The following is a 12,665-nucleotide window of genomic DNA, read 5'->3' as shown; positions in this document are numbered from 1 at the left end:
GGCCCAGCCAGGCTGACCACCGAATTCCAGACCCCACCCTAGACGGGGGGTCAGGTGCGGCCAGGCATTGGGGTCTCCTGGAAAAGCATTCCACCCGCCACTGCTCCCATGGCTAACTCCCGAATCACAGCTGTGTTTCCCAGTCCCACCCCTTCTTCACTCTCATCGTCTTCGTGGGAATCCGGGACCTGAGTGCATGCAGATGACTGAGTGGATCTGTGGGTTCCGTGACTCTGGAACCTGCCATCGTTTAGCTGCCCCGGAGGAAAAGGGGACAGTAACTGGGCTACGGTTACATTTAAAAGAGCAAGAACGTCTTCCTCCTCAACACTCACTTCTCGGGTCAGGTAGGGGGGGAAGAAGCGCGGCAAGAAAGAACAGAAGACGACGCCGAGAAGCCACCCGACGGGCAGGGAGGGGCACGCGGGCGCTGAGGGAAGGGAGGGCCACCACGGAGGCCGCTGTTCCAAGCGAGACAGAATCCACCCACGGACACAGCCAGCCTTTACAAGCAAGCCGCCGGGGGTGTGGGGGGGCGTCCCCAGTGCTGGCGCCCACCGGTGCTGCCGCCTGCCAGCATCCTTCCCAGAAGGAGGACAGGGCAGGAGTGTGCGGGGGTGGGGTGGGGGCAGCGAGCTTGCACTCACCTCTGACCTCTCCCGATGCGTGCTCACGGACTCCACATTCAGGTAGATGGATTCTACTCGGCAGCCTGGGCGAGGGCAGGGAAGAGGTTGGCGACCGGTGAGAGGGGCCCCGCGCTCACAGCCTCACCGCCACCCCACCAGGGAGACGGGTCTCAGAGGGGCTGTGTCACCACACTCACCGTAAGCGACAGGCGTCAGCTTCAAGACAGCATGAAGGGGGCATTTCAGGTAGGGCATCTCCTCTGAGAAGGAGAGAAGGGCCCACGGTGAGACTGGAGACTTGAGGGGGGACATTCCCAGGCCTCAGTGAGAGCTTCTGCCACGTGGGGACCACCTGCAGAGGCCTCACTGGGCAGGGTGTCCCCCCCCCCCACTCCCGCAACCCGGCCGCGGGCCTGCTGTGCTCGAGGCAGGCGGCCCGACAAAGAACAGAACCGAAGCAAACCCAAACGCTCGCACAACGAGCCGGAGTAAAAGAGTCAATTTCCCAAACGATTTAGGTGTCAGGATCCACATTTAAGTGTTAAGAGTAACGTCAGAGTTCTCTGGGCTGTTAACTCCTTAGAGGTGGGCTGCCTCTTCCCCACCCGACCCACAGCCCCTGAGACGTGGAGACACAGGGCTTCCGGGAGGCTGGTTCTCGAAGCCATTAAGCCCACCCAGCATCAAACTGCTTGAGTGTCTTCCAGGGGCTGCAAGGAAGCGCTAGGTGGGGGGAGGGGGAGGGGACGCAGCCTTTCCTCACCCCTGGCAGCAGGCTACCCCAGCTCTAAGGCCAGTTTCCTCTCCCTCTCTCCTTTGCGGGGGCTGTGACTGGCTCCCCAACCCCCTGACCCCCCGGGAGAGGATGCATCGGAGGACCAGGCACCTGCGCTCTTGTCCAGGAAGTAGGCCAGGAGGCAGCGCAGGACGGCCTGGTGGCAGATGACCAGCACGTTCTCCTGCCGCTCCAGCTCCATGATCACAGGCTCCAGGCGCTGGACCAGGTCCTGGTAGGACTGCAAGGCAGAGGGACGGGGCACCGAGTTGGAGCAGAAGCCTGGCATCCGTGGCCACACCTCTCCCACTTATAAACCAGAGACCACACGATGGATCCTCCGTCAACCTCCCCCCCTCCGCCACCATCTGCGTGCTGCATTCCTCCCGGGCACTGGGGGACCCACCCCAACTGCCCTCTCCCTCTCACTGCTCCTTCCTGACCCTCACCCTCCACCGGGAAAGTGAGGGAATGGGGCCCTGACACACACTACAGCGCATAACAGCCCTTAACACGTTATACAGAGTGAAAGACCACAGGGTGTACGATTCCACTGACGTGAAACGTCCGGAACAGGGAACTCCAGAGACAGAACGCAGACTCACAGTTGTCGGGGGCTGGGGGGGAGGAACTGGGACTGACTGCTAAAAGGCTGTGGTTTATTTATGGAGCGATGGAATGTTCTAGAATTAGTGGTGATAGCTGCACAATATTGTGAAATATAAGAAAAACCACTGACCTGTACACTTTGGCTAAAATGGTGACTTTTATATGATGTGAATTTTATCTCAATAAAAGAAAATTGAAAAAGAAGGGGTAGGCCTGTACCTTTAAGACCACCGAGGTTCCCTCCACCCCTAGTCCCCTCTCTCACTAAGCAGGTCCCAGGGAACAAGGGCCTGGGAGGGACCAGGGACAGCGTCCTGGGCTCCAGGGAACTGACACGCTGAGCGGAAGGAAGCACCGCAGACGGAAAGCACCCCCACTGGGTGTCACCAGGCTGAGCCTGCGGAGACCCCAGAGCACCGCCTACGGCCGGACTCTCCACTCAGTGCTGCAGGCAGCTGCTCGCTCAGCCCGAGGGGGCCACACAGCCTCAGGGTCCCTCCACCAGCATCGATGCAGTCAGTACAAGTGACTTGCTGACGTGTCTGCCATGTCGCCCACAGTCAAGGGGGCCCTTGTGTCCAGTGAATCACCATCCAAGACTGTTTTTCTTTCCTGAGTTGTCATGTACGTCATTAGAGAAAGACATCTGTCCCTGCTGCTTGTGGGAAACACAACTGTGCTTCTCTGGGAGCTGTTTACAAGGTCCAACTCGGGAAGACTCGATTCAAAGGCAGACGGGCCAGGGCGAGCATCGGTACAGGGTAGCGGGGTGGATGCAGGGGCCCTTCTTCCCCGGAGTCACCAGTAACGGGTCCCTCCAGGTCCCTAGCAGCCCGCCTCCCCAGCCTCGCCAGATACAGTAGCCTCAGAAGGACCAGCTCAGCTCCCTGCCCACAGCACCCCAGCCACCTGCCCATCACTCGCCCAGCGCACACAGGCCCGAGCCAGAGACGCAGAGGGAGCAGGCGGCACGCACCTCCCCGGTGGGGTAGCGGTAGTAGTACTTGTCCTGCTCGCGCAGTGCGTACTCCTCGGGGTAGGTGTCTTTGATCTCCTCGTAGGTCATCTCCTCACAGACGCCCTGGGGGGAACACCCAGAGGTCACTCGAGGGAACACCCGCCACGGCCGCCCCGACCTGGCCAGCGCAGCCTCTGCAGGTGGGAAGCACTCAGGACTCCTGGTGGCTCCCGGCCCCGGACTCACGGCGTCAATCTCGTTGAGCGCCTTCCACTGCTCGTAGGGGAGCTGCAGGGCCTCCGCCGTCTGGATGGTGCTCTTCAGCTGGCTGGTCCACACCTTGAGGTCCTTCAGGTTCTGCTCCTCCACAAACTTGCTCAGGGCATTGGCGAACTGGGGGTGGAGGGGGGGGACGGCGGACGGGATGAGGGCCTCACGCCGGACCACCAGCTCTGCCCCTCCCTCCCAGAGAAACAGTGCAGGGCCGGTCCCCGTGCACATCGGGGTTGGCCACACTGTCCTCGCTGCTGGTGAGGGGGGGCCTGGGAGCAGCCACTGCACATGTACCCCCTCCCCTCGGACACACACACACACACACCCCTCCCCACAGGCTCAAGAGACCCTCCACCCTCCCCAGACACATATACGTACACACACAGACACACGTGCATATACATACCCAGAGGAACACACACAGACATACATGCACAGGTACACACAAGGGCACAGAAACACAGGGACACACACACACGGAGACGCACACAGGGACGCACAGCCCCACCCCTCGGCTTCCTGCCCCATCCCCGCACTCTTTCTACCTTCCTGCCCCTGCTGGACAGGCCCGAGTCCCCTCCGATCTTGCCCTGGAGGTTGTGCTCGCTCTCCCCGTGCCGGCACAGGTAGATGGTGCGGGGCTGCACGTGGATGTTCATCAGGTAGTACACGATGCGGCTCTGGATGTGGTCCTGGACCCTGTTCACCAGGAACCGCCGGCCCACGTCGATCACCTTGATCAGGGACAGGTCCCTGCACAGGAGGGCGACCAGCGCGTCAGAACACTGGACAGCACAGCCGGGGCAAGGCCCCGACGCCGCCCCAGCCCCACTGCCGAGACTCAGCCCCAACCGATCCGCAGTGTCAGCTCCTGGGGACACAGACGGAACCTCTCTTCTCTGAGAGTCAGGGGGTCTGAGTCTGTAATTCCCGCAGAGGAGTGAGCGCGGGAGAGGCTGGCTGGCCTCCCAGAGCACGGGGAAAGAAAAGCAAGAGGATGGAAAAGAAAGCAAGGGAAACATCAAAGGACAGGAGCAAGACGGGGCTCAAATATTCCCTTTCCACACTTGTACACAGTGTCTACAACACCGAATATGTCATCAAGAGTTTTCTTTAAGATACTTAAAAATCAGTTTATAAAAGTATCCAGGAGCAAATGCTTCGTGGGAACATCAAGAATAATATTCAAAGCCCTGAAGCAGGTGGCTCAGACGGTCTCCTCTTAGGAATTACCTGTCACATTTATCGGGGTCGAGGGGCTGGTAGCTGGCTTCATAGCAATTAATTCTCTTCATGAAATCGTCCATAGCTTCTGCTGAGTTGCAGTCTTTGTAATCCGGGCTGGAGATTTTCACTTCCTGTAACACCACAAAGAGGCAGCTGATAAATCATGCTGGAAGGCTTTCTGCTTAGAATGAAGCAGGATTTGGGGCTCGCAAACGGGGAAAAGCACAGACGGGCTCAGAACGATGATGACCCTACCCAGCGTTTTAAGAGAAAAAAAAAAGAGATATGGCTGGACGCTGAGTCATAACCCCATGCTTCCACGGGGAGAGCACCCAGGGCAGACAGAGCCTCTCAGCCTGGAAGGGCGAACACGGGAAATCCACGCAGATTCTAATGAGCCCCTCTGAATGGGCCCTGATTCGGGATCAATCCAGGAGCCAGGTCACTACCAGACAACCCAGCCTTCAATTCAGCTGAGTTCCCATAAGCACCTACAGCGTTCACCCCACCAAGCGGAGGTTGTCCGTAAGCAAAAGTGCACCGGGAGGTGCTGGTGGTGCCCTGGTCCCACGTGCCAGGCAGGATTCCTCCTCCACTGCCCAGAGGTGGGGGCAGCACGCACTTGTCGCCGGTCCCCAATGGATGCTTCTCCGCCTGGACTGCGTGTCCTGTCCTCCTGCCCAAGGCTTGCTCTCATGGGACAGAGACGGAGGAGAAATGCCCCTCGGGCCTGCCATCCCCTATAACTGACCAATAGGCCTGAGCAACCTGGCAGATTTCAGGGAAACTGCCAGGATGTGTTAATGCATGTGCTCTTTTCGTCCTCAACAACGACCACAACCATAAAAGAGAGGCAGGCACGCTGCAAAATCCGAGTTCAGCGGGCAGTTTCATGGGTGCATGGTTACGTTCCGGGAAGATGAAAAAGTTCTGGAGGTGGATGCTGGGGATGGCTTCCCAGCAATGTGAATGTGCTGAGGGTCACGGAGCTGAGCACTTAAAAACGGCCCAAATGGTACCTTTTATATTATGTATATTTTAACACGATTTAAAAAAAAAATCTCAGTTCACAAACCCCTTTCTCTAGCACAGCCTTTGCATAAAAAGCACAACAGAAAGGCCTAAAAACTGCAAAGTTGCTTTGAGGCTTCATCAGAGAAAGAGATCTCTGAACACGGACAGGGTCAGGGCAAACAGATCCACGGATTCACAGAGGATGAGACAGAGTTTCTGGCCAAAGCGAGTGTAGACGGCTCACTGGGGAAAAACGATTCTGCAGCTGCACTCTGCTTCCCTACCAAGTGGAAATGGTGGAACCAAACCAAAGAAATACAGCAAAACCCTTTGTTTAGAGCATGGAAACTTCCGTTTCCTCCTACTCTGAGCCTCTTCCTTTGGGGCCACTGAAACCAATCTGGACTGATTTTCTACCATTTCAATAGCTCTTCCTGAAATATGAACTCATTTCTGAGAAATGCGTGTAAATATTCCCACTGCCTTGGAGAAAAGGCCCAACACCAAAAGCTAACTAACTCCCAGCATCCCTTTAAAGGATGCGCACTTGTATGCGGCCAAACTCCAGCGCTCCCTGCAGAAGTGTCAGACCAGCTTTTCTTTACAGGTAACGTCTTACTCTGATGTATTTAAGCTGGAGAAGAAATTATCTACGATATAAGAAAGGGAACTGCGGTGAAGTCTTCATAGTAACCGTTTCCGTTTATGAGCTATTGCTATCAAATAAAATTTAAGAATTAATCAAATTAAACTGCCAATTACCCTCAATTTACCCAGGCAACTTCCCCTTGGTACAGGGAGAGGAGCAGGAAGATGGTTTAACCACCCACATTCTTCCCAAATTTGGGAATTCTGCCTTCTGTCCGCTGAGTCCTACGTGCTTTTGTCAATACACAACCGTTCTTACCTACCAGGGGCCTTTAGAGCAAAAGAGACCAGCCTGCTACCTCCTTTCCCATCCGGAGGGGTGAGGTGCTCTTTGCCCTAAGCAGTCCCATCACCCCCCAACTGCCAGGCTCCTGCCACCAACAGAAACTGTTCGAGGTTCCCCAATTTCTCTCTTATGTCCCACAAAGACAGCTTTCTGCCAACCATCTGAAAGGACCTTGATGAAGCCAGTCCAAGTCACAGAATGTGCTTTTAAGTTAAATACCGCTCTGTACTTCTGACCCCCCGATCCCTCCTCAGACAAAATCAACAACCAGCTGGGAGAGCCAGCTCTTTCTCAGGGTGGCTTCTCTGGGCCGACCCAGTCCCTCACTTTTCTCAGATTAGCACACTACAAAGGGTCTTACCATGATGTTGGAGGCCACAACTGTAGGATCATCACACACAGACTCAATGAAAAACACCTGGGACGAAGCAAGACAGAAACGCTAAGAAACAACAAATGTGGTAACACAAAGGGCCAACTTTGGTATCACTGTGATGTCACTACCACACTGGAGCAGAAAGGACCCCACTCATAAATCCCCAAATACAGAAAAAGGAACCAGCCTCTCAGTCCTGAGTCCTCTGCACCCACCCCCAATAGAGGGATGCTCCCCCTCCCTAGTCGCTGTAACCCCCAAGAACCCCCACCAGTCAGGCCCAATCTGTAGGCAGCAAAACCCAGGCAGCGGGAGGGGAAGGCCCGAGCACGGAGCACAGGTGCTCCAGACACAGGAACCAGCCAATCCCTGTGGGGCTTCCCTTGCTCCCGCGCGCTCCGAGGCAAGACGAGAAATCAGGCTCACCTTGAAATCATTTTCTTTGGCAAAATGAAGGATCATGTGTCTCCTCTCTCTAGTAGTATTGGTGGCGTCGAAAACCTGGCAGGGAGAAAGAAGGGCAGTGAACAGAGCCCAGTTTGAGTTGAACAGTGTTTACCAAACCACCAGAGGTCAGGCCTGGTACTTCCTGGGGCTCCAGGAGAGACCTCACCCTCCCAGGCCCCTCACTGCCTCCTCCTGCACTCAAGGATGGAAGGGGAGGGATGGGAAGAGAACTTAAAGCAAAGGAACAACAGCCATACACAGGGAAGGGAGCACAAGGAAGGGACGCTGGCTCCCTCGGCTGCAGCCGCCCCAGGTCCAGCTGCCTGTGCCCCCGAGTCCGCCGGACAATCACCTTCCCCCCGAGTCCCTGTGGTGCCCTTGCCCCCTGCTTCCCTCACAGCTCAGGCCAGACACCTGTCCCCACTGGAGGTGTCCCCACGCAGCTCTGACTACATTCCCTCCCTCCCAGGGCACCATCCCGCTGGGATCGGAGACAGGGCTTATACTCCAGGCTTACTGCAATTTGGCCCCCTTCCTTCGTCAGGTAACTTTTGACATCTCTCAAGGCAGCCAGCGCACACTGCCTGCAACACACAGAAAGAGCATGGGCGCATCAGAGCCGGGCCATCGCAGGAGGATGCGCAGGCACCCCCAATTCACCCCAACGAGCAGGGTGACCTGTGATTCTACGGCTAAACTGCTCAGGCAGGCAGGACCGTCAGGCCCGAGGCCCCCGATGGGAGGCCCAAGGCCCCCGGTGGGAGCCCCGCACACACGGCTGCGGCACTTGGGACTCGGCCTCGTGCCGGCTGCACACTGAAATTCCCCTGGGAGCTTTCAAAACACGGATGCCCGGGTCCTGCCCACAAATGCCCACTGTACCCATCTGGGCAGGGCTGCGCCCAGCTCCCAAGTGATTCTAAAGTGCAGCTGTCACACTTCAGTTCCCTGGTCACTTGGAGCTGAAAACAAAATCCTTTTCCCACGTAAACAGATGATTTTCCAGGAAAATGATTTAGTTCATTCCTAATGAGATGTTGTTGTCGGACAGCGGGATCAGTGGGGCTCAGAGGCCGAGAGGCTCCTGCTGATACACAAGGAGGGGGACCAGCTGCCTCTCTCTCACCCAACCTGGTGCTACAGAGCGCCCGTCCCCCTCCGCCCACCGCAGCCCGGGCCTCACTTGCGGACTTTCATGGCCTCCTCATTGTCGGGGCGGAAGAAGTTGTAGGAGCTGTACTGCTTCACGGCCTCCCGGCGGTACTCGCCCACGTTGAACACTGGATGGAAAAGAAAGGTCCCTTAGCTGACCACGCTGACCACCAGAAGGGCCTCCCACGGTCAGGATCGCTCTTTCCAGAAAAGAAAAGCAAGCCGGCACATGACTTGAATAAGATCCCGATAAGACCCGGAAACCAGACAGTGGGCTCTGCGTCCTGCGCCAGTATCGCTTGGCCTGCAAGGCTGCCCAGCTCCCCCAAACCCAGGACCGTGTTTCTCCAGGGTTGCCTCCCATGGCCCAGCCTGCAGGCCGGCCTCTCCAGGCCGGGGCTGGAGCCTGAGCCTGAGAGCAGGTGGCAGCCACAGGCCTAGTGAAAATCGGGGCCATGATGTTCGCCAACGCACTGGGGGTGGAGAGAGTGAGGGCTCATACGCATGGCCGGGGCCACAGCAGCCACTCTGCAGATCAGCAGCCCGCGCCCAGGGTGGGCAGTGGGCGCTGAGCCAGTGCTTAGTGTAGGAAGCACTGCGCTGGGCACAGGGGGCGGGGTCAGCAGCAAACGTGAAAAATCAGTCCCCGTGCTCAACACCCCCCGTGTAGGTGGGAAGACCGGCAAAGATTCGCAAAAATATGATCAATAGTACACAGCACTTTATGACAGTCAGTGGAGGAGTGTCACAACTAAGGGCTTGGGGAACTTAAAGGAAAAGATCCACACAGACTGCGGTGGTCAGAGAAGGCTTCTTGGAGGAGGTGAGGGCTGAGCTGGGCAGGATGCAGGGCAGTGGGAACCAGACAGCAGCCGGTGAAAAGAGACCCTCCCCCTCCCATACACAGCGGGGTGTGCATACAGGGTGGAGGGTGGCACAGCGGAAAGGAAAGTGTGTCCCTCGACTACAGGGACAGCACCCTGTCAGATGGCCCTGCAAAGAGAGTCCCAGCAGCTGGAGAGGGAAAGGCCATTCTTTTTTTTGGGGGGGGGGGGTCATGGCAAGCAGGAGGGTGCCCTCAGCCTGACAGCCCCGGCCTGGGGGCACAGGCTCACCTTTCGTGGGGACGCCAATCCAGTTGAGGTAGCGGGTCAGCTTCTTGGAGATGTACGTCTTCCCCCGGGCTGGGAGGCCCACCATGACGATCACCGTCGGGGAGTTGGTGAGCTTCGGGCCACAGGCTGGGGAGAGCAACACAGAAAGGGCCATGAATAAAGCAGCCAGCGGGGCCCACGACAGGCTTTAAAGAATTCCACGAGGGACTTCCCTGGCAGTCCAGCAGTTAAGACTCCGTGCTCCCAATGCAGGGGGCATGGGTTCGATCCCTGGTCAGGGAGCTAAGATCCTGCAAGCCTCACGGTGCGGCAAAAAAAAAGAAAAGAAAAGAAAAGAAAGAATTCCACGGAAACACAGCTTTCATTCCCACCTCAAAGCCCCTACATTTTACAATCCAGCGGGACTGGGCCCCTGGTGGCCAGAGCCCTTGGTCACACAGCTCCCTCTTGCTTTGAGGTCCATACGGCAGGGACCCCAAATTCCCAGCCTGACACCTGAGGGCCCAAAACCCAACCAGGAACAAATTACTAACCCCAGAGCAGAAAGCACCCCTGGGGGTGTAAGGCTCACCAGTGATGATGAGGTTATCAGTAGGAGAGGTTGTTTCTGATGCAACATAACATGTAAATCGAGGCGGCCAGTAGGAGCCCTGGGGGGTGGGGCCCCAGCGGCGGCCAAATTACAGACAGAAGCCTATTGTCAATGTCCGCACCGCCATGCACGAAGTCTGCACGGCCTTCCTAAAATAAGTAATTTTTAAAAGGCAATTTTCACAAGTAAGAGTTTATCAAATGCAAGTAGGTCAGGGACCCGGAGGCTGACTCCCACAAATTTATCTGTCCCTGAGACTCTCCTGCCCCTTTCTGCTCCCCGCTTCCACCAGGTCACATGGGCCCCAGCAGGGGCCCTGGAAACCCAGAGGGTCTTGCCTGACTTTGCTGAAAGTCAAAGGGGATTTGCAAAATCCCCTCCTGACTTTGCTGCTGAACCACTGTCCCACGTTCCTCAGAATCTCAACAAAACAGCAGGGAGAAAGGTTTTCACTGGGTTTGAAGAAAGCAGCCCAAAGAACCCTGTTCTGGACATTTCAGGTGCACTGTTTCCTCGGCTGGCGTCTTGCCCCTGAGATGCTCCGGCATCCTGGTGACGAGAGTGTTCTCAAGCCTGGGGCTGCCCATGGGAGCCAGAGACCAGCCGCCTGCCCGCTCCCTGACCCGCAGATGGGAGGCAGGGAGGGCCGCCAGGCCACTGACAGCACAGGCTTGAGGAGATGCCTCCTCTTAAGCTGGACACCCCGACACAGCCCCATGATGCTGGGCCTGGGGGCCAAACTGAGGTCACGTGTCCAAACACCGGCCGTGCTGTTGCAGGGTCTGCTCCTGGACCTGCAGGCTGGGGCCACAGAGGCAGCCAGCACCGCACGCAGGGGCTGTGTCTCCTTTCATGTTTCTAGACCATTGGTGACCTTCTCCACACAGAGCGAGGAGGAGAAGGAAAAAGGCCATCGGGAGGCCAGGAGACACGAGGGAGCCACAGAATCCCCTGGCTGGGATTCCCCAGCAGCCATCGGCCGGGAACAAACAGGTTCCTAGAAGACAGAGGCCATTTCCCTGCCCTGCGTGAGCACACGAGTGGGGCAAAGACGCGCCGGTCGGCCATGTGTCACTCCGGCAACTGCAGGTGACACATGAGAAAGTGAAAGTGTCCTCGCCTGTGCCTGGAAACGATACTCATTCTGCTCACCCTTCCCCCAAGCCACCGGTTTTCCCCTGGTCTTATCTGATGTCCCCACATGCCACTGCTCTCAAGAGCATCGCACACAGAGACAGACGTGCGCACGTGCACGCGCGCACACACACACACACTCTCAGCTGTGCACATGCATGGAATACTTTTGTTGGACGCATGCCAAGGAAACAGAGACAGAGGCTGACTGATTTATCAAATCGGGGATTACTTCTATATCCACTAATCGTATGCACAAAGCTCTGGCAGTAGACACTTGGGGAGGAAAAAAAAAAACCCCATAAAGACACGGCAGAGTAGATATCTGAAGCCAAAAATTCAAGCTGGATCTCAAACCCAAACAAACCATCCCTCCTTTGTCTGGCGAAGCAGAAATGATTCCTCTCTTCCTTTGGCTTCTTGCGTGAGATTCAGAGAGCTGCCAGAGGGATGGCCAAAGGTGCCTACAGCTGCCCCTCCGCCCAGGGGTCCCCAAGACAGAAGGGAAACCACAAAACCTTGTGGCTAAACCTTCGGGTTTTACTCTTCTTCATCCCTGCCCCCTCTTTTTTTTAAACTCACAACACATCTCAAAGTGCTTTCACGGTCCTATAATCACCTGCCTCTGCTTCAGTTCCCCTCTGACTCTCAGTTTCTTCTTCTCTGCAGACCTTTTTAACCCTCCCACCTCTCATACCTTCCTCCCTGGAGCTCTGCCTTTCCGTCTTCCTCCCCAACAGCACAGGGATTTTCACAAGATTTTCCAAAAAGTACTTGTGTGTAAGGGGATACACAGAGGTTAGTGGGGTAAAGAAGCAATCGTCTGAAGCCCCTGGACAGAGGCTGCATTCGCAGGTTCCAATTCCAGCCCTGCTCCCTGACTGAGCTGCTAACCTCTCTGATCTATGTAACCCACTGCCTCAAGCAGGCAGGACAGCTGTCCCGGCCCGCGGCATGGACACCACAACGCAGGCTCAGAAAATAAAAGAAACCAATGGAAGACACTTTGCCGCTGCTCCCATACCTCCTGCAAGCTTTCTTCTACTCAGAGGCGCTCCTAAACGTTAACCTCAAAAAGATGCCACATCACTTGTGCTCTTTCCCTACAAGTCAGTAAGTCATGTTTCAGTGCCGAGTTTCAGGGGAACTAATGGAAGACTGACGGCCAAGCTGTAGCTGTAGACAGGGCCAGTGCTCAGGATAGCCCCATGGAAGTTCCACGGCCGGGTGTCTATAGTAACCATGGCAACCTGCTCCCCTGCCGCTGCCCAGCAAGGGCTGTGACCCTGCGGTGATGCCACTGCCCAAGAAGGGCTCTCTGGGGAATGGGTCCATGTGATTGGCCCTGGACTGTGCTCCGCTGGACACAAACCCTCTCCTGAGATCACACCAGCCCAGAGAGTCTGCTTGGTCCGTGTTAAGAATACACA

General features: G+C 56.6%; 1 protein-coding gene across 5 annotated transcripts in view; it reads right to left on the bottom strand.

Moving 5' to 3' along the window:
* Window positions 1–12,665, bottom strand: part of PFKFB3 (6-phosphofructo-2-kinase/fructose-2,6-biphosphatase 3) — an 85,367-nt gene that overhangs the window by 8,913 nt on the left and 63,789 nt on the right. For 4 of the 5 annotated variants that reach the window (XM_027121569.1, XM_027121571.1, XM_027121567.1 and 1 more), the window contains exons 2-13: window positions 9,510–9,635; window positions 8,426–8,522; window positions 7,760–7,826; window positions 7,222–7,296; window positions 6,781–6,837; window positions 4,478–4,602; window positions 3,790–3,997; window positions 3,218–3,364; window positions 2,990–3,094; window positions 1,516–1,645; window positions 827–889; window positions 648–712 (exon numbers count right to left, since the gene is read on the bottom strand). In XM_027121569.1, the coding sequence (XP_026977370.1) occupies window positions 648–712; window positions 827–889; window positions 1,516–1,645; window positions 2,990–3,094; window positions 3,218–3,364; window positions 3,790–3,997; window positions 4,478–4,602; window positions 6,781–6,837; window positions 7,222–7,296; window positions 7,760–7,826; window positions 8,426–8,522; window positions 9,510–9,635 (1,265 nt within the window). The remainder of the gene's footprint in view (window positions 1–647; window positions 713–826; window positions 890–1,515; window positions 1,646–2,989; window positions 3,095–3,217; window positions 3,365–3,789; window positions 3,998–4,477; window positions 4,603–6,780; window positions 6,838–7,221; window positions 7,297–7,759; window positions 7,827–8,425; window positions 8,523–9,509; window positions 9,636–12,665) is intronic. The other variant, XM_027121568.1, reaches the window with a different exon arrangement.

This window comes from Aethalodelphis obliquidens, unplaced genomic scaffold, assembly GCF_003676395.1.
Source record: "Aethalodelphis obliquidens isolate GAN/ISIS:26980383/991018 unplaced genomic scaffold, ASM367639v1 scaffold23, whole genome shotgun sequence".
NCBI lineage: Eukaryota > Metazoa > Chordata > Mammalia > Artiodactyla > Delphinidae > Aethalodelphis > Aethalodelphis obliquidens.
This window is presented reverse-complemented; position numbering and strand designations above follow the sequence as displayed.